This window comes from Podarcis muralis, chromosome 7, assembly GCF_964188315.1.
Source record: "Podarcis muralis chromosome 7, rPodMur119.hap1.1, whole genome shotgun sequence".
In the NCBI taxonomy this organism is placed as follows: domain Eukaryota; kingdom Metazoa; phylum Chordata; class Lepidosauria; order Squamata; family Lacertidae; genus Podarcis; species Podarcis muralis.
Window position 1 is genome coordinate 43,441,122 of NC_135661.1, and position 18,586 is coordinate 43,459,707.

Consider the following 18,586-nt stretch of genomic DNA (forward strand, 5'->3'; position numbering starts at 1 on the left):
GGATGTGCCTCTGGTAACAAACCAAATAGTGCATCAACGTTTAGTTAGTTTCTTCCCAGTATTGAAATTCATGTTTCGCTGACATGAGCAATATAATAGTAGAAATAACTTTGATCACTGCAGCTATTGGCTTTGCAAGTTGTAAAGGACATGAGGTTTCTGGGCTTTTGGGATCAGTTTTAATTAGTCCACCTTTGCTGTACTAACTAGCATATCCATACAGTGATTGCTGTTTCATAGAAGAGTTGGAGTCCAGATTCTTTTTCTTTTTTTAAAAACTGGATTCATTACAAGTTTGAGGCTCCAAAACTGTAGTGCCTGCATTTTTCATATTAATGATTTTCACATGTCCCTGATCACTGTAAAATAAAGCCACAGTCATGGGACCATAGAGATTGTAATTGGGCCAAGGGTTCCAGAAGAGCACATACCAGTTGACTTGCCAGATGTTGTGATTTGGTCTGGATTGTTGAGGTTTGCTTATTTTTCTCCCCACTCGTCTGCAAATCAGATACTGCCTTAACAGTTTGGGTCTTGTGATCCCTAGTAAATGATCAGAACTGTGATTAAAAATGTAAATGCAAGAGAAACATATTCCCAATTTGATCTCTTCTCCATTCCTGCTTCTAAGCAGCTTGTGGGACCTTAAATACTTGGTTGCTTTCAAACAAGCCTATGGAGAAATTATGACAATATGTTTATATATAGCATGTAGTTAGCATATGTTTCTAGGGAGCTCAGTCTTTTTAATTTCAAGAGAAAGCAAAGCACTGGCAGAGGAGAACATTTAAAAGCCTGCCTGCTATCTTTCACTTCTGTTGATCTCTTGAAAATTTATTATGTAAGAGCAATACTATAAAATATTTCCTCTGCTGAAATTTTCATTGTTCACAATTCCATCCTTGTCTACATATACACTTCAAAATTTGCCCTCCATTTTAAATATTTACCTTGGGAAGTTTTAAGTGGTTGATTTTAGCCAGTGAGGCCCTAACAGCTTGGGGCGAGGTTCTCTCCAAGACCACCTTTTTCCATATAGTCTGCCCAGGTCATTGTAGTCTTTGGATGGGGTTCTTATGATGGTACCATGCTGAAGTTTGGCTGCCTGGGGTTCAGAGCAAGGTCTTTTTATGTTATGATACCCACCTTGTGAAATGAGCTCCCTTGTGAAATGAGCTCCTCTTGAATTATGGTGCTGGAGGAGACTCTTGAGAGTCCCATGGACTGCAAAAAGATCAAACCTATCCATTCTTAAGGAAATCAGCCCTGAGTGCTCACTGGAAGGACAGATCGTGAAGTTGAGGCTCCAATACTTTGGCCACCTCATGAAAAGAGAAGACTCCCTGGAAAAGACCCTGATGCCGGGAAAGATGGAAGGCACAAGGAGAAGGGGACGACAGAGGACGAGATGGTTGGACAGTGTTCTCAAAGCTACCAGCATGAGTTTGACCAAACTGCGGGAGGCAGTGGAAGACAGGAGTGCCTGGCGTGCTCTGGTCCATGGGGTCACAAAGAGTCGGACACGACTAAACAACAACACTCACCTTGTGAAATGAGCTCTCTAATGTACCTTTTTGTTTACCCAGATATTTCCTGACTGCTGATACTGAATTTTTCTTTGTTGCTGAAATTATGTTTTTTTATTAGTTGACTTTTAACTGTTCCTAGTTTTATGGTTCTTCTGTGTATTGTAAACAACTTTTGAGAGAAGTGGCATGCATTTGTACACACCTACACATATACATATATATAAATTGTGATTTATAGCACTCGGTTAGCAGCAATCCGTACAAATTCAGATTAGATTCATGGTTTTTTAGCACATTGCAGTGTTAATATGACCCACTTCGCATTTCAGAAATTAGTAGGTGTTCGCGTTTGTTGTGTATACTCCGTATCAAGAGAGAACCATATTCTTCTCATTGACTACTTGTGAGGTTCAGGGCTCCTTGTGACAATTTACACATTGTAACAAATAGCATTTGTCTGTAGGGACCTCCTCAGTATGTGTGCCTGGTATTTCCATAGTGTGTCAAGTAGCTGTTTGTGTCCTGTGTGCTAAAATGCTCATTTTGGCACTCTTCTGTTAAAAGCTGCAGTTTTGATCTTTGTGGTGCAAATGCAAAGACACCATTACTCAGTTGAAATCATTTTTCAGGTATTTGGCATCATTACCTTCCCACATCTGGAAAAATGACCACGTCAAGAAATTTTTCAGCACTTCATCTCACTCCCAGCAATTTCAAAGTTCAAGTGAGTTTTATGATTCATTTCTCCCTATTAACAAACATGTGAATAGACATTTTACCACTCAGGCCTTGTCCAAACACCTGATCTCCTTGTTTCTAGGTCCAGGCAACACTTCCCTTTATAAAGTAGGTACGACGCTGGGTGCTTCCGGAAGGTGAGATGATTTTAGTGTATGTGTGATGTAGGGAAGCTATAGCATGCTATTCAGATTTCCACATAATGTGAAACATTTTTCACTATCACTTTGAAAGTGACTTCACAGATTGCCCCTTCATTCTTTGTGTGGAATAAATTTGGTATTGCTGGCATTATGTCATCCTTCTGTTCTGAGCATGTTTAGATGACCCAATGATAAACTCAAAAGACATTCAAAGGTGGCATTTTACTTTGTACAGCTGCTTTATTTCATTGGAGAGAATTAACATAGAAAATGTTTAGTTGCCTTTGAAAATCAACACATCATTTACAGTTCTGATGTAAGATTTCCCATGTATATTCTTCCATGGAAACAAATTCCTCAAAACACTTATGAGGATATAAATGCTAACTTAGAACTGGCCTACGAAAAGCAGCTAAAACTCATCCCTATGTTTCTATACAAGAGGCTCATGTTGAAGTAAATATGCAGGATGGTTAGTGACTTACTGCATCTACATAATCCTCACTTCTGCTCCCTTTTCTTGGTTATGCCTGTTGGCACTGTCAGATCAGTAATTCCTTAACCTAAGCAGCTGGAGTAACTGTGGCCTTACATTCGCCAGCCCTCTGGCTTTTCATTGTTATGCTGGCTCTTCAGAAAGATGGCAAACTGCATCATGGATCAAGGGACATGCTCTAGGATGAAACGAGAATGTACAGCATTCCTGTTCTTGGTTTGATGCATAGAATAGTTTCTCCTTCTATGTTTGCAGACCTATCTGTGGCGTAGCTGGTATCCAGTCTTCGCAGAACAGTCTCCAGCATCATGTGCAGCATCCGACCGCTACACCTGTTGCACTCCCCCACTGCACTCATACAGGTGGGGCTGCATCCTCACTCACTTGCCGCTCCCAGCTGGAGAACTCTTCATCGGTATTGACTCCTAGTCCTCAAACCCCCCAGGAACAAAATGGGATTTTAGACTGGCTGCGGAAACTACGCTTGCATAAGTACTACCCTGTTTTCAAACAGCTCTCAATGGAGAAGGTAGAGTCCTGGCTTGGCTAGGGGGGAACAGTTTGCTGTGTTTGTTTTGCTGTATTAATCTGCGGTATAGAGAGAGAATGCAAATTTTGGGATAGGCTTAAGACTGATTAGAAATACTGATATGACTTCTTCAGCAATTTGGCTTTCTAGCAAAAGTCTTCATCTAATATTTAGAAGTTTCTTTGTGAAATGTTGACACACTACAAGTATTTACCCTCTAACAAAAGCTGTTGCACATAGATCAAACATCCCTCTATGATGTCTTTTTTCCCCCTGGATGCATGAGTATTTGTTCCTAGAAAGCAAAATTCCTCATGTGATCTGAGAAGGAGCGGAGATGCTGTGCCTTGCTCAAATGAATGTCACTCTTTTTAACAGTTTTATTCACAACTCTGTTCAGATATGTTGTAAGCTAATCACGTTACTCTTGGGGTGTTTTTTTAATAAAAATATATATATCAGAGTGCCCTCTAGTGGATTCTTTGCTCTATTTTTTTTGCTCTCAAATCTAAAGCTCTAATTTGTTTTCAAATACATCATATCATTAATCTGTGTACAGTGCTTAGCACATCTTAGACACTTTATAAAAGATACATAATGAAATATAAATTGAATTTAATAGCAGAATGGGGTATTGTTGTGGTATTTCTCTCTGCTTTTATTAGAATAATTATCAATATTAATAAGCCTGAAAATAAAGTCTGGGTTGGATGTTCTGAATCTGACAAGTACCTTTAGTCTGCAAGTTGACAAATAACTACTGAATAATTTTACATAAAATTGGATGCTGAGACAACCTCAGTTGTTGAGTAGCTTGACAAAATAACAGAAATGATCAAGGGCATGCATCAGTAGCAACAGCTCAACAAAACAAATTTAAAAGCTGATTTTGCACGGAAGCCACAGTGTCCCCAAATCTGTTGCTCATCTCTATACTAGGATGCTGTTAAACACTTGTTTGTCCCTAGAGCCTTAGCTACTGTAATAACACCTCATGAAACTCATGAATCTAGCTAATCTACATATTTTGCTTTAAAACTAAGCAAAATATGTAAATTAGCTATATTCATTAGTTTCATAATGAAGCTTCTGTCAAGTATGCCATATTAGACAGCATACTATATTTTTAAATGCATACTATAAAATTGACTTTCCCTTTTTTCCTAAGTTCCTGAGCCTTACTGAAGAAGATCTGAATAAATTTGAATCCCTTACAATGGGTGCAAAGAAGAAGCTCAAGACCCAGCTGGAGTTGGAAAAGTAGGTATTAAAGAAAACTGGCTTCTTCCATGTTATTTCAGGATCTTTTCCTCCTAATTTTCCCAGTAAAAATGCTTGCTGTGGACTTTGCCTAAGGAAAACCCAGAGGTAGGACTGGGTTAATTCAGCACTAGTTGAATTAAAACTTTGTTGCATTTATACCCCATGCATGTGTCTAGAACAATAAATCTAAAAATACCAGTAGGTTATATGCAGCTAATTTTTACTCAAGGGAGACCCATTGAAATTAATAGAATAGAACCTCTTTAGTGGGCTTACTCTAAGTTAGTTGGATACCACACATACTTTAAATTAGAGAACCAATTCAGATTTAAATCCCAAGTTTATTTTAATAAATTGCTTCCCACACTTCCCTTTTCATTCCAGGGAAAAGTCTGAGAAACGGACCCTCAATCCAGCTACATCTCCTTCCCTGAGCACTGGGGTGGCCAGAGTTCCTCCTACCACTCATATTGGTCCCATCCAAAGCATTCGTGGTAACCATACAGCAGGTAAACAGGCTATGAGGTTTGAATATGTATATTTCCTACACAGGGAAGATTGGCGCTTGTCTAATTATTGTAACATACTGGATAGCAATGTAGTTCAGGATAGTCATACTTAGAAGAGTAGACCCATTGAATTAATAGACTCAAGTTAATTACTTTCCATGGATCTATTTTTGAGCCTGGCTAACAATGGCTATCAGCCAAATGTACTTGGGAGTCGCAACAGATTTTGTCTGTCTAAAAATGACTTAACAGTACCATTCACATGACTTGATTTTTCTTCTTCTCTTCCCCGCCTCCACAAGAGTTACGTGTCGATGTTGATCAGCCAACCCTCTCAACCCCCCGCGAAGGAAGCTCTTCAGAATACTCCAGCTCCTCTTCTAGCCCCATGGGAATCCATACCCGGGAGGAGAGCTCAGACAGTGCTGAGGAGAATGAGAGACGTAAGGAAAGCTGTCTCGTTGTGTTGCAGCATCTAACACATTTAGGTGACTGGTCGTACCTGACATCTGTCTATCTTGTAGGTTTAGAGGTCCACTTGGAAGCCTCAGAAAAGGAGAAGCCAGTAATGTTATTGAATCACTTCAACTCCAGCTCAGCCAGGCCCACTGCTCAGGTTTTACCAGTGCAGAATGATGCCGTGTCCAGTCCATCCGGTCACCACACCTTGCCAGTACAGATGATAGCTGCGGGCTCCCCTCACATCACTCCAATTAGAATACTGAACTCTATGCACAAATCAGAGCGAGGAAATACAGACATGAAGCTCCTTTCGTCATCTATGCACTCGCTTTTGTCTTTAGAAGACAGGACAAAATTTTCACCTGGCACACCTCGAAGTGGCATCAAGATGGAGAAGAGCTTTGGGAGTACTGTTGTGGATGGGATACCAGCCTCTCCCCATCAGCCCATGCAAGTGCTCTCTGGAGTTTCTGAAAATGGCTCCTCTACACCTTCAATTAACTTTGGTCCCAGGACCAAAATGGTACATGCTTCCACTCTAGACAGAGTGGTGAAAACAACCCAGCAGCCGGGAATAATAGTGGAAACAAGCACCACAGCCACTGTAACTTCCAGCACCGTCTTCCATGTGGCACGACCCCCCATAAAACTCCTGGTATCCTCTTCGGTTCCTACTGATTCAACCATTGTGGGGCAGTCTTCCTGCTCCAGTAATATGCAATTCAGTGTGTCCCCAGCAATAATAAACCCCCGGACTGCTCTCTATACAGCCAATACCAAAGTGGCCTTTTCTGCCCTGAGCAGTATGCCAGTAGCCCCAATGCCCAGCAGCAGCTTCTGTGCAAATAGCAACACTGCCTCTTCTAGCAGTCACCCCTCCACATCCTTTGCAAATATGGCAAACCTACCCAGTTGTCCTGCTCCCAGCTCCAGCCCCACGCTTTCATCAGCTGCCGAGAACAATTTCTACAACAGCAGTAGTAGTGGCTCAGGAGGAAGTATCCCAGTACCAAATCAGAATCACCACCATCACCACCACCATCAGCAGCAGCCTCCTGGATGCATGGTGTGCAGTTCCTGTGGCTGTAGTGGGAACTGTGGTTCAAGTGGCATGACTGTCAGTTATGCTAATTACTTCCAGCACCCCTTTTCCGGACCGTCCGTGTTTACTTTCCCATTTCTGCCCTTCAATCCACTGTGCAGCAGTGGCTACATCAACACACAGCAGTACAACAGCAGCTCAGCCTTCCCTATGGTTCACTCTCCTTACAACAGTGGCATAACACCAGACTCTGTCATGAGTGGGCAGTCTACGTTTGCAGTGCCACCAATGCAAAGCTTTATGGCAAGTACAGCAGGGGTGTACCAAGCACAGGGGATGATGAGCAACAACAGTGGTACAGGCCATAAAAAGAATGGGAATCTGTCCTGTTACAATTGTGGAGCCAGTGGTCACCGAGCTCAAGACTGCAAGCAGCCACCAATGGATTTCAATCGACAAGGTTAGGAACATAATTGGCTTCCCAGAAGTGCAGTTGGTAGATTGCTCAGAATACAGGTTTGGCTGCTTGGGGAAAGGGGGTGGTAGATAAAGGAAAATCTGAAAATGGTCAGTAATTTAAAGTGATGGCAAGTCTGAGCATGTTCAAGTGGAATCCACTGTAGGTCTCACACTTTGCCAACAGTTTGTACTTTTGTGGATGAGCAGTAGCACTCTGAAGCAAACCTGAGAGAACCAAAGTACAGGAGTGGCAAAATGTTGCTCTGGCGTGAGCATGCAGTGCCCAGATAGTTTTGTGGGGTAATAAGGGGTTGGTTTCTTGTGGTAGTAAGCTTTGAGATTGCTCACGCTCAAAACCGGTATCCATGGTGCTCTTGCCTTATTTCACAGCTACTGCTAATATGTTCATTCCTTATCTATGAACAGCATGGTGCTCAACTGTGTGATGTGTCATTGCTTGTGAAATGTAGACTTCACAAAAGTCTTACACTTGCTGACTTGTATTTCTCTTCTCCATGCAGGTACATTTCGGTTAAAATATGCTCCACCAGCTGAAAGTTTAGATTCCACAGATTGACAGTAACTCCATGGACTTCTTTTTTTTTGTGATGGCAAAAGCCCATGGAGTAATTACAGAATTTCAAATTGGAATCTGAGAAGTCCACTTGTTGAGCTTATTAACATTATTTTTTTAATCCAAAGGTGCTCTACTTCACTACACTAGGAAGAAACTGAAGCTTAGGGGTTTATCAAACCCATTTTTACTGATTTGCCAAAATTATAACATGGATCTTAAATGTTGGACCTTCCAGATGGGAGGTGAAACTGGCCAACTACCCTTTTTTTGTTGTAAACAAACTCCTGCACTTTTGCTGAAGAATGTTGCCATACTTTGATCTTCTGTGCTGGAAACTCGAACTCCCGGGCAGCTATGTTGTAATCTGGAGTGAGAGCTAGAGGTTGACGGTACAGTAGCCATTTGCCTGCTGGACTCTTGACATTTGAGGCTAGGTAAACATGTCTACTTTTTCTCAAAAACTAATCAGGCACCACACTCTGGGATTTTAAAGGATTGCACTACAGAAGAATGTATAATTCTATCTGCACTTTTAGCAGACTGAGATCAGTGCGAGAGACGTTCCAATGGTTGGAAATAGGCACCAGCAGGCTATGTGAACTTCTAATAAAGAAATCTTAACCCTCCCTCTCTTCCAAAAGAACAAAGATAGAAGTTTCAGTTCATTCTAGAAATGGTTATGCTATGCTTGTCGGCATTTATTTGTCAGTCATGGATTAAACTTACGTTTCCAAGTGTCTAGTGCCAGAGACTGAGCTCAAACAGGTCTTTAAAAAAATACTTTTCCTCTACAACTTTCAAATCTTACCATATATTAGTTTCTGCCACAGGAAACAGTACTCTACCTTTGAAACCGAGTTTTAAAACACAGACTCCTGCAGCAGAGTTTGCAAGTTGTTGCTTTACTTTGCATAGCAAAAGTCTTTCTACAAGGGCTCTTGCTTACAGGATATAGAAGTCACAAAGTAAGAAACAGCTGTACATCTTAACCACAACTCGGGTTTGTAGTCTGCCTCCTTTATTTGAAATACGTAGAGTATTGGCTTTGATGTTAAATAGTTAGAATTCTTTTCCACTAAAGCCAGCAAAGCTCAGAACTGAAACATTGTAGACCTACCTGATCAAAAGGAGGCATACCTTTTTGTATTCATGCTGAATTGGTTGTAGCTATCTTCTTTCATTGATAGGGCTGAAGTTTAAACTGCCCCACATAGGACATTTTAGTGGCTGTGCACAATATGTTACTATGGAGGTGGCAAATGAGTATTTCTGCTTGAAAGTATTGTATGGTTGAAGGTGCAGGGAGGTGGGGTTGGCTGTATCACTGCACTGCATATCCATGAGGTAGTAAAACAGTGGATCTTGTGGAAATAATGGTAGGATTGACAGAAAACCAGGTACTCCACTATTGTTTTCTATATCATCAGAAATAAGCTCTATTATCCTTACCTGTTGCCTTTAAAAACAAACTGGTGTATTCTCTTGGGTGTAGGCATTCAATGGGTTTTGCATATTCAACTCTGGGAGAAGCTTAGCATGAGCTTCCTGCCATTTCTCAGCTTCATAGAGACCAAGTCCAAAGTTGTAAAAACACATGGTTTGTAGCAGCCCTACATCCAACTTCAGTTATTTCTATGCAATGAAGTGCTAGACTTTCATATCCTCAGTTTGGCTTTACCAAAACAGTATTACATATAGGGTTAGATCCAACCCACAATATTTAATTATGCGTGTAATGACTGAACTTCTGAGACGGCTAATAGAGGTGGATACCATTAGGAAACTTGTAAAACTACCAGAGGTAATGAGAACTGACAGAGCAATTTACTTTGCCTTAATGACCCTGATTGACATCAGCAGAAACATGCCACTCTGTACTAAATCTGTCAGTTATTGTTTACTCTTAAAAGTTGGGAGCCTTCCCATTGGCCCAAAATGTGCCAAAAGCCAAATGTATCAGTTCTTAAACAGAAATAACCAAACACCATACAAACTTTCCAGGATCAACAGAAAGCCTTTATCAGGCATTTAAATTGGAAAGTTTCTAGAAACATGGCCCCATGAGCAGTATGATGTTCAGAAATATGGTTTCCATTCATATAAAAAGAAAGCTGTCTCAGCTAGCTGTTGGGCTGTCAAACAAAACTATGTTTAACTTAACTAGTGGACAAGTGGAATTACCAGGGGAAAGCTTTGGAGAGCCAATTGCCTTGTTCGTTTCTAAAGGTAAACTGAGACATAGAAAGGCAAGCCTACATAGTGACTTAATTTTATTAAAGCTGTTCTCTACTATTTCCTCCACAAAGTGGCTGCCAGTGTTTCATGCAGGCAGAGGACTTTGAAGCAAGACTCAAGTGCAAGAGGAATGGACACTAGCTGCATAGATCATAGTTTGGCTGAAACTTTACACTAGAGAATGTAACTTGCATCATGAAGAGAGCATAAAACAGAACCATCAAAAGCCCTTGTCTGTATGAAACAAACTATGTACTAAAAACTGGCATGGCAAACTGCTGGAGAATTGCTATTTGCATATGACTAAGGTTTTAACTAGGCATGACTTAGTTAATGGTAAATTTCTCGAGCAGTATGCGGACCCATGCCTGAACAAAGAAGGGTCTTTCTTAATTATGTCAAACCCTTTTTTTCATGCCAGCCTAGAATTCTGTTAGAGACACCCAAATGTAAGCCACCCCAAGTAAAAGGCAAGTTATTCAATGGGTACAATACCATTTTATGGGAAAAGCCCTAAACTGAGGCCAACTTAATTATTTTAAGGTGGGAGGGAAGGGTGAGTATTTTGTTTTGCTTCTGAACAGACACTTATAAGCCTCTTACGCTGCTTTACTTAGATATGGCCAAAGGCAGAAACCCTAAATAGTAATTCAGAAAGCAACAAATATTCAAACAATTTTTACTCTTCCAGCTACCTTTGGAACTATTTCTGCATACTAACTTCTTATAAACATAGGAAGAGCCTATGTCTTGCAGCACAGGTTAACATCTTTCTTTTCAGAAATGACTTTCCATTAGGAATGAAGGAAACACCTCTGCCCATTTCGAGCCATTTCTTTTACATTATATTACAAATGTGCATGTAACTTTATATAAATATTAAAAGTTTTGTAAATATTTAATATCCACCTAATTTGATTTTGAATTGTAAATGTCAAGTATTCTGGTATTTGAATTTTTATGTTTTATTATACTTTGTTAAAGGTAAAATTGTACATTTTTAGAATGTTTTTATCTGAGTAAATTTAATGTACTGAACAAAAATTAAAGACTATAATAGTGTCTTTTCTGACATCCTCACTTTTAATATTTTTTTTCCATTTTCAGTGGGAGGCTAAAGAAAACTTACTGCAAGCGCAGCAGGTTCAACCAAAGGCTAACATAAGCATGCATTGTCTCAAATGTGGCAGCTGTAGACAGGTACTGCAGAGCTATCCAACAGCATTATCTGCAAGTTGTCCATTTTAGGTAGGTGCTCTGAAGGGTACAGAAAAGCCACACTGCAGCCTGGGATATCAGTTTCTTCCGTCAGGAGCTTTTCCATGTTCTCATACAGGTACTTAATTCTCAGTTTCATTTGGAATTCAGTATCTTGCCCACACTCAGAAAGCAGGCATTGTTGATTTTCATAGCTCAAGCATCTTCACAAGTGTCATTAGTATGGCCACAGAATCTCCTACTTTTGTGACAATGTTCTATTCTGCAACAGTAAAGGAATCTGAGCCAAAGTTGTGGGAGGCTGAAGGCTTTTGTTCAATTCTGTCTACTGCTCTTCATATACAGCATTAAGATCGTTTTAAAATGGACTTGTATATAAGCTTAACTTCTAATCAAGTTGAGATGGAATCATCCATTTCAGCACTTTAAAAAACAAAAGAAAAATCAACATTTATACAAGAGCAGCCATTAGCCCATTGTAAGGATGGTTGTCTTATGAAGAAATAGTAACTGAACAGAAGACTTTAAAATTTTACAGTGAAGTAAAAGCTCACAGTGAACTTGTTAGAAGCAAGCATTGAACAGATGCATGCAAAGGTAGAAACTGCATGTCATATTGATATTTTACAGCATGTCAAGATTTAGCCTCTTTTCTCCACATAATAAAAATTTGTTTGCTATAACATATAATTAAATTCACATGCATTAATATACAAGGATAAGTCTTAGCTTACTACATTTCACTGTATAACAAATGGGGAAGCAGGACACTATCTGAATTACTTTCCTTTTGCACAGGACATACCCTGTTTACAGCAAAATTTAAGTCCCTATGCAACTGACTGGAAGCAGTGATCAAACTTCTTTGCAACTTTAGATATTGCCCAGTCTAAAACAAAGGGAAATTCTTTTTGAGTTTTGATAGTTTGAAATGCAGCTAAAAGAAACAAGGGCTTTCTGCCAACGAGGAAATACAAAAATGTTCTTCATGTATTTCAATGAAAATCAAGAACTTGGGTAGCGAGGTTAATATGCTAAATATAAAGAAACATCAACAGCTGCGAGGCTTGCCAATGTTTACTGTATTACTTTGGCAATTGGCTAACCTCAAAACCCTGCTACCTCCCAATGCTTTCTGACTGACAAAATGAAGTCCTCTTTGCTGAGGGTTTGGGTTGATTTAATTAGAATAAATTTAACAAGGTGTAGAACAGAATACCAGACTCTGGGTAGACGGAAGCTTTTCTTTGACAACAGTTATGTATATATTTCCTAAAACTAGCATAAAGCTGTGATGTTTGGTATATAACAATAATTAGCAATCTGATGTTTTGCCTTCTAAAGTAACAGTACCAATGAATTAATGCCCACCCCTTTCATCACATGCACTGATCTATCAAAAAAAGGTTAAAAGAAGCAGACCATTACTCCTATTTGTTCCCTTTCTTAAAAAGCAGTTTTCAGGAGCTGAAACATGACTTAACATTATGAGATGTCACACGCAAGTATTTTAGTTTGCTGCTAAATGCTAGCCCATTTTCTATGATTAATGCAAACATCCCTTTTATTGGCAACTTAACACACACACACACATACAGTATAGTTTAAAATTCCAGAGGCTTAAAGCAAATGTGCCTGTGCAAATTTTATAGCAGGTCTACAAAGCTGCGCTGCTTGTCTATACTGGCACTCATCTGTTCAATATTCACAAATAAAACAGTACGGTGAGAACACCCGCTAAGCACAACTACTGTGAGCAGGTTGGTGACATCCCTTTGTTTTTTCCTGTGGGAGGGAGGGGTAAAAACTATCCTAGGCTACAAGCCACTGGGGATGGTTTACACAGATTTCATTCCAAATGTTTCCTGAGAGGCATACACCATGTACAGGAATCCGTCCTCGTCCTTTTCACTTTCATACACCTCCGAAATTGGTGTTGAAACGCTCACCATGCTGTGTCCATTCACCAGTAAGAAGAAAGCTTGATTGGAATTCAGCTGCAGCCGACGCCTAGAAGACAGGAAACTGAATGGACACTTCCCTTGGAACATGGCTAACAAATTTAAATGCAGAAGCAAAATACAAAAAAAGAACTGCCTTTGGAAATTCCAGGTTTAGCAACAGTCTCCTCCTTTGCCACATCCAAGAATCACATGAATACCAGAAAGCATGTGTGATTAGAGCACTTCTGAAGGCAGCCTCCTCACCCAAGCAACATCAGAGGGGAGGGACTTGCAACTACACTGATCTTATAAAGCCTCAAGTGAGACACTTAAGGCCTGCTGTGTTGCCTAAGAGGAAGGACAACACTGCTAGAGATAATGTGCATGTTAGGTTGTTGCTTTTAGATGCTAACCACCCATTTTAACCATTTCAATGGACTACAGAGCACATCAGTGCCAGCTACAGCAAGGAGTTTACTCAGTAACAGGCACCACACTCCAGAATTATAAAGAGCCCATATAAGCAAGTTCCCTTTCTGTGAAGAGTTACCAATAGAGACGGAAAGCTGTGTCAGCGTAATTCCTGTTACGATCAAGCATCGGCAAACATGCTTGCCATGCAGAGTGTGGCACCGCTCCGTATCAAGCAACCATCCAAACTTTGAGGATGCAGAGGTGGGCAGGGATTGTCTGCTGAAGATCTCTGCCACCTTCCAAGTTGGGTGGAAAACTGGCATCTGCATGGCAAAGGCAGACCTGAAGAGCCTTGGCTCTAACAGAACCAACACAGCATCCCTCTCCTCACCAAAAAAACCACCTAGCCTCTTTCCTGCTCCTTCCACTTCCTAGAGGCATACAGAACAACTACAGGCAGTGGCACTGAACAAAACATTCTCCACTCAACCTCCAAGAAGTTGTGGCACCTTCAGGCAATGGAGCCCAACCATGCACACTCCCTGCCAGGCTTTTCTGTAGGAAGGAAGGAGGCTTAGCAAGACCAGTTGTTTTTTTTTTTTGCTTTGCCAACAAGTAGGTCAAACACTCTGGACCTTTGTTATGATTGTTACTTGACTTTTTTTTTAACTCACTTGGGAAACCCTTAATATATAGCACAAGCTACTGTCCTGAATGAGAAACCTTTCAGTAAAGCAGGTAGGTTAGATACCTGATAATCTTGATCAGCTCACTCATGTTGACATGATCTGGGACCAGAAACTTTGTTTTATCCAGAATGGGAAGTTGCTTTTCTCCTTTATACCTTTCAATGATTACCTGGAGGAAAATGGTAAAGTTAGGACTTATAATTTAGGACTTTTCAGTATGGTGAGCCACAGGCATATTCTTGCTAGATACCTATGGGTTTGTTTAATGCAATTCTACTTTGTAATACAGTGGTTTATAATTTTATTATTTCTATCATTTTATTGTATGCCACCTTGCATTTTTAATGAGGCTCAGCATTGAAATTCTTAAAACAAACCCAGTCACCTGAATTAAGCTGTGAAAAGGAGCTGCAATAGAGAAGACCCCAGCCTTGTGGGGAGAGCTAATTCCGTTCCTGGCACAGGTTTGCAGTGAAAGGCTAGCGTGCCCTCCTCCCCACCTGTCACCCCAATTTCAGCCCCTTCTCTTCTCCATTCAGTTATGCATAAACAGGGCAAGAGGACTACAATCAGGAAAACCTGGGAGCAGCAAACAATTGACTTCTGTTATGTAAAATGAAATGGAGTAGGGCAAATATCTTTGCAGCCTCTAGTATGGATGATTTCACTGCTAGTCCCCAAAGTGCACGTGTTGCCACTACCTACCAGGTTATTTCCCTGATTTAAGTCTCACCAAATGACAGACAATAGAGTTGAAAGTCTACTCACTGGTATCTTTGTAGGATGCTGCTCTCGAATAAGTCTGACATCTTCTACTCTTTGTTCTACAGGGGAGAAAAAGAAAGTTGTACTTAAATGCTTGAAGAGGCACTTTTGTCAGATATATCGTATAATATCTACACAGAACAACCTGTTATATTGGTGTTTCATTGCCCTGGAAGAGAAGCACACACAGAGGCAGTAGTTTGTAGGAAGGGTAGGATATAAATCAAATAAATAAATCATAAGCAGAATGAGAGGCGCTTAAACCACACCCACATTAGTATACCCAAGCTGATAGCATTAGAAGCAAGGTTAATTGGCAGTCTTTCTAGATCAGGGTGGGAATGCAACTCAAGCGCTGCTGAAAATTCATGTAGGGAATGAAGAAGCTACAGTGGAAAGGGGGAGGCACAAGAGAAAAAGGGGTACTTGCCCACTTTTGACTGTAGCCCCACAAATGAAGCTGCTAACTGATGCCACCCCCCACCATACCTGTGTGCTAGTAGAAATTCTGCAGCACAATTTATTAACAGGAAGGGTGGGGACAACTTAAGACAAACTCGGGGGGGGGGGGGAGAAAATGCCATTTGAAAAATAAAGAAGCATAACCCTTCATAGTGAAAAGTTAAAGCAGGCAAGTTAAGTTGAAGAAGAAGAAAAAAGTTGAGCTTAGTTGGTTTAAAGGCACAGAGTAGTACAACAAATCTGCTAAGGCTGAAGTAGTTCTAAATCTGAGAGCATCTGGGAAGTCCAAGGACCCAGTCTGAGGGCCATGGGAAAGGAGCAAACACAACAAAGAGTCTTATCGCATAAGACTAGACTAGAGCCCACTTCACAGCTTATGTCATAATGAAATGTTAGTTTTAAGGTGCTACAAGACTCTTTGTTTTTACTGCTAGAAGTTAGTGAGAAAACATGGCTATCCCCTCGAGGAAAAGTGCTCTATGTAAATTAAAAGTATAAAATATTAATTTCATCAAAGCATTTTAAATATATATTGTAGTTATTGCATTCTTAAAGCTAAAGAGCTTCCACTAGGTTTCCCCACCCCCAGCCTACAGGACTGTTGGTGTCCAAAACTCCTTTGCAAAGGAAAACAAACAGCTAGAACGACCTTTACTTTCGTTTTCAGCGGCACAGCAGCAAAACAAAGCCTCAATTCTTTTTCCACTCCAACATGCAAGCAGGAAAACCAGTTTAAGCAGAACAAAAACAGTAACAACAAAAGCAACAGCCTGAGTCTTCCTGTATTTCTTTTTAAAGTGATAGTAATAACTAATAAATTTACAATAGAACCTAACTAGGGCTTGTTACATCAGGATTTTTGGATCATATCACGAAGCTGAAACTTGGTGGACTTGGCTGGAAGGCTAGCTAATTCACAAGCCTTTGCTACAGCCAATATTTGTTATTTAATCTGTCACTAACTCCTGAGAGGTGGAGGTAATTGCCCAACGTTGTTCCCAAAACTTCCTGCTTCTGTCTGGAGGTCACCCTCTGTTTTGGTCATCAACAGTATTAGGAAAATTGCAGCCCAATGATTCAACATTACCCTCTGCTTCCTCACATAACAACAAACTGACACAGCAGATCGGAGACAAACAAATCCATGGAATCCAAACAGTTGAACTGCTTAAAGTTGTGCAGGCAATACCCAGGAAAGAATAGAGAAGGGGATCCGTCATAAGTACTGAATACTTTCACGTCGCTAAGGGAAGACACCGCAGATAAAGCCTGGGAATGAAACTACAAACACATGCAGCATCCAGACAAGAAGTTCTACACTACAGCATCCAGCATACTGTACAATATACTCAAGATAAACAGCACCATCTCCAGTGTTTTGACAACTGATCAACAAAGGGTAGGCCCACCACCCTCTAAGTGCTGGGGGTGAGGGGAAAGGGGTGCTACAGCAGAGTGCAGAGCAGGCACGATGCCAGGCAGGGAAAGAGGCTGGCACCGGGGGGGGGGGCTGTTTACTCCTCTGGCTTTTGAGCTCCACGGAAGCCGGCAGAGCCGTCAACAGGCCCTGCATTCGCCTCAAACACAACACCTCAGGCCCCTCCAACCCCGGCCTCCAACCACCAACAGTCATCCTCAGGGCTAGCCTTCAATCCTTAAGGGGTTTCAAGGGGGGGCGGAAAGTAATGCAAGGGGGTCCTCCTTACACTCCCAATTTGGGGGGGTGGGGAATAACAGTCATGGTGGGTGGTGAATCACTCTGCCCAAGATCCAGAACTAGGAGATGGGGGAAAAGGTGATTACTGTATTAAAGGGGGGGATACGACTGTGCCACCAACCCATAAACCCGCCCCCCATGGCCGACGGAGAGTGCGCTAACAGGCCAAGCACCTTCTCAAGGACCTCCGTGAAGGAAGAAGGGGGGAGAAGCCTCATCCCCCCCCAACAATGGGAGGGGGTGTTTTGCCTTTTCCTCAACTCTTCTTCCCTTGCCCCAGCGAGACCCACTTACCCTCTCCCCACCGCCACACATATAGCGCACACAGCGCCCGCCGCCACGTTCATGGACCATCTTCCCAGCTCTTCACTGTTCCCTACTTCTGAGTATCCCCCCTCCAGTCACCAAGCTCCCCCCCCCCCCACTCAAATCCACCTCGCAGGTGTTCCCTTGGCCGCCCCACTTGATGTGGTGCGTCTCTCCCCAACGCCCCCCCCCCGACTCAGTAACAGCCCCCTCTTGCCCCCCCCTCGAGGGGCTAACGCACAAGCCCTTCCCCCACCGAAAGTGCGTCGCTGCTTGAAGCTCTTTTCCGAGGGCATCGCGGCGGCGGCGGCGGCGACTGGCTCCTCCTCCACCTCCTTCGACTCTCTCCCCTCTCAGCGGCGCGGACCATCCACACCAAAACCCTCGTCCGCGATCAGCTGACCAACGAAGCCCCGCCTCTCCCGAGCTGATTGCGTCACAGGGAGGGAGGGACAGACGGACGAAGGAAGGAAAAGCAAGAGGCCGGGCATTCGTAGGCTTCGCCGCGCGGTAGTGCGCGTGCGTAGCGACGGAAGCCCGACGCCTCAAGCAAGGAAGAGGAGAGGAGAAGGAGGGGAGTCGACGTTGGTGACGCGAGCGCGCCTGCGCGGGCGAAACGAGCCGCGGGCGGGGGAGTCAGAAGCTGAGCCTGCCGCAGGGCGGCGCTAAAACAGTGACTTCATCGCGCACAAACGCAGCCCCGCCCATCACCATGGTTACCATATCACCCTCCCCGGAGGAAGAGAAGGCCTCTGGTTTGGTTTTGCCGCAATTTCCATATTAAAGAAAGAAGTTCCCCTCATCTCACGATCAAGCACCTGGGGCGGGATCTGATCTCACAGATAAAGATCTGGAGCTCATCAAGTAATACTAGAGAGCGGCGGGGGGGATATTTTGAACATATGCAAAACACTTTCCTCCCCGTCTCCAATGTGCAATTGAAAGCCCACAAACAGGACCTGATAGCATTGCCCTCTCCTGTGTTGTTTCTCTGTAACTGGTATTCAGATGCATGCCACCTCTAATCCTGGGGGTATCACGGATATGCTTCCCTTAATTTGCCTAATCTCTTTTCAGAGCCATCTATCTG

At 42.2% G+C, this 18,586-nt stretch overlaps 2 protein-coding genes across 3 annotated transcripts in view; one reads left to right on the plus strand and one right to left on the minus strand.

Moving 5' to 3' along the window:
* Nucleotides 1-12,076, plus strand: part of ZCCHC14 (zinc finger CCHC-type containing 14) — a 37,373-nt gene extending 25,297 nt beyond the window's left edge. Inside the window, exons 6-13 of one of the 2 annotated variants that reach the window (XM_028739934.2) lie at nt 2,159-2,253; nt 2,350-2,404; nt 3,162-3,435; nt 4,604-4,695; nt 5,083-5,207; nt 5,510-5,650; nt 5,732-7,171; nt 7,692-12,076. In XM_028739934.2, coding sequence (XP_028595767.2) covers nt 2,159-2,253; nt 2,350-2,404; nt 3,162-3,435; nt 4,604-4,695; nt 5,083-5,207; nt 5,510-5,650; nt 5,732-7,171; nt 7,692-7,747 — 2,278 coding nt within the window. In that variant the 3' untranslated portion in view covers nt 7,748-12,076. Of the gene's footprint in view, nt 1-2,158; nt 2,254-2,349; nt 2,405-3,161; nt 3,436-4,603; nt 4,696-5,082; nt 5,208-5,509; nt 7,172-7,691 lie in introns of both variants that reach the window. The other variant, XM_077931620.1, reaches the window with a different exon arrangement.
* Nucleotides 11,043-17,912, minus strand: MAP1LC3B (microtubule associated protein 1 light chain 3 beta). Its single transcript, XM_028739935.2, has 4 exons — nt 17,753-17,912; nt 15,015-15,070; nt 14,309-14,415; nt 11,043-13,210 (listed from the first exon to the last, which is right to left on the minus strand). The coding sequence occupies exons 1-4, from the start codon at nt 17,790-17,792 to the stop codon at nt 13,039-13,041; spliced, it is 375 nt and encodes a 124-aa protein (XP_028595768.1). The 5' UTR covers nt 17,793-17,912; the 3' UTR covers nt 11,043-13,038.
* Nucleotides 17,913-18,586: the final 674 nt, after the last annotated feature.

Bases quoted from the DNA above. Each gene is read 5' to 3' on its own strand.
- MAP1LC3B (XM_028739935.2), bottom strand. From the start codon at position 17,792: ATGCCCTCGGAAAAGAGCTTCAAGCAGCGACGCACTTTCG. The intron at 15,071-17,752 runs GTGGGGGAAGGG...TCTCCCCTGTAG, and splicing joins CAAGCAGCGACGCACTTTCG to AACAAAGAGTAGAAGATGTC. The intron at 13,211-14,308 runs GTATCTAACCTA...CCTGTCTTCTAG, and splicing joins GAGCTGATCAAGATTATCAG to GCGTCGGCTGCAGCTGAATT.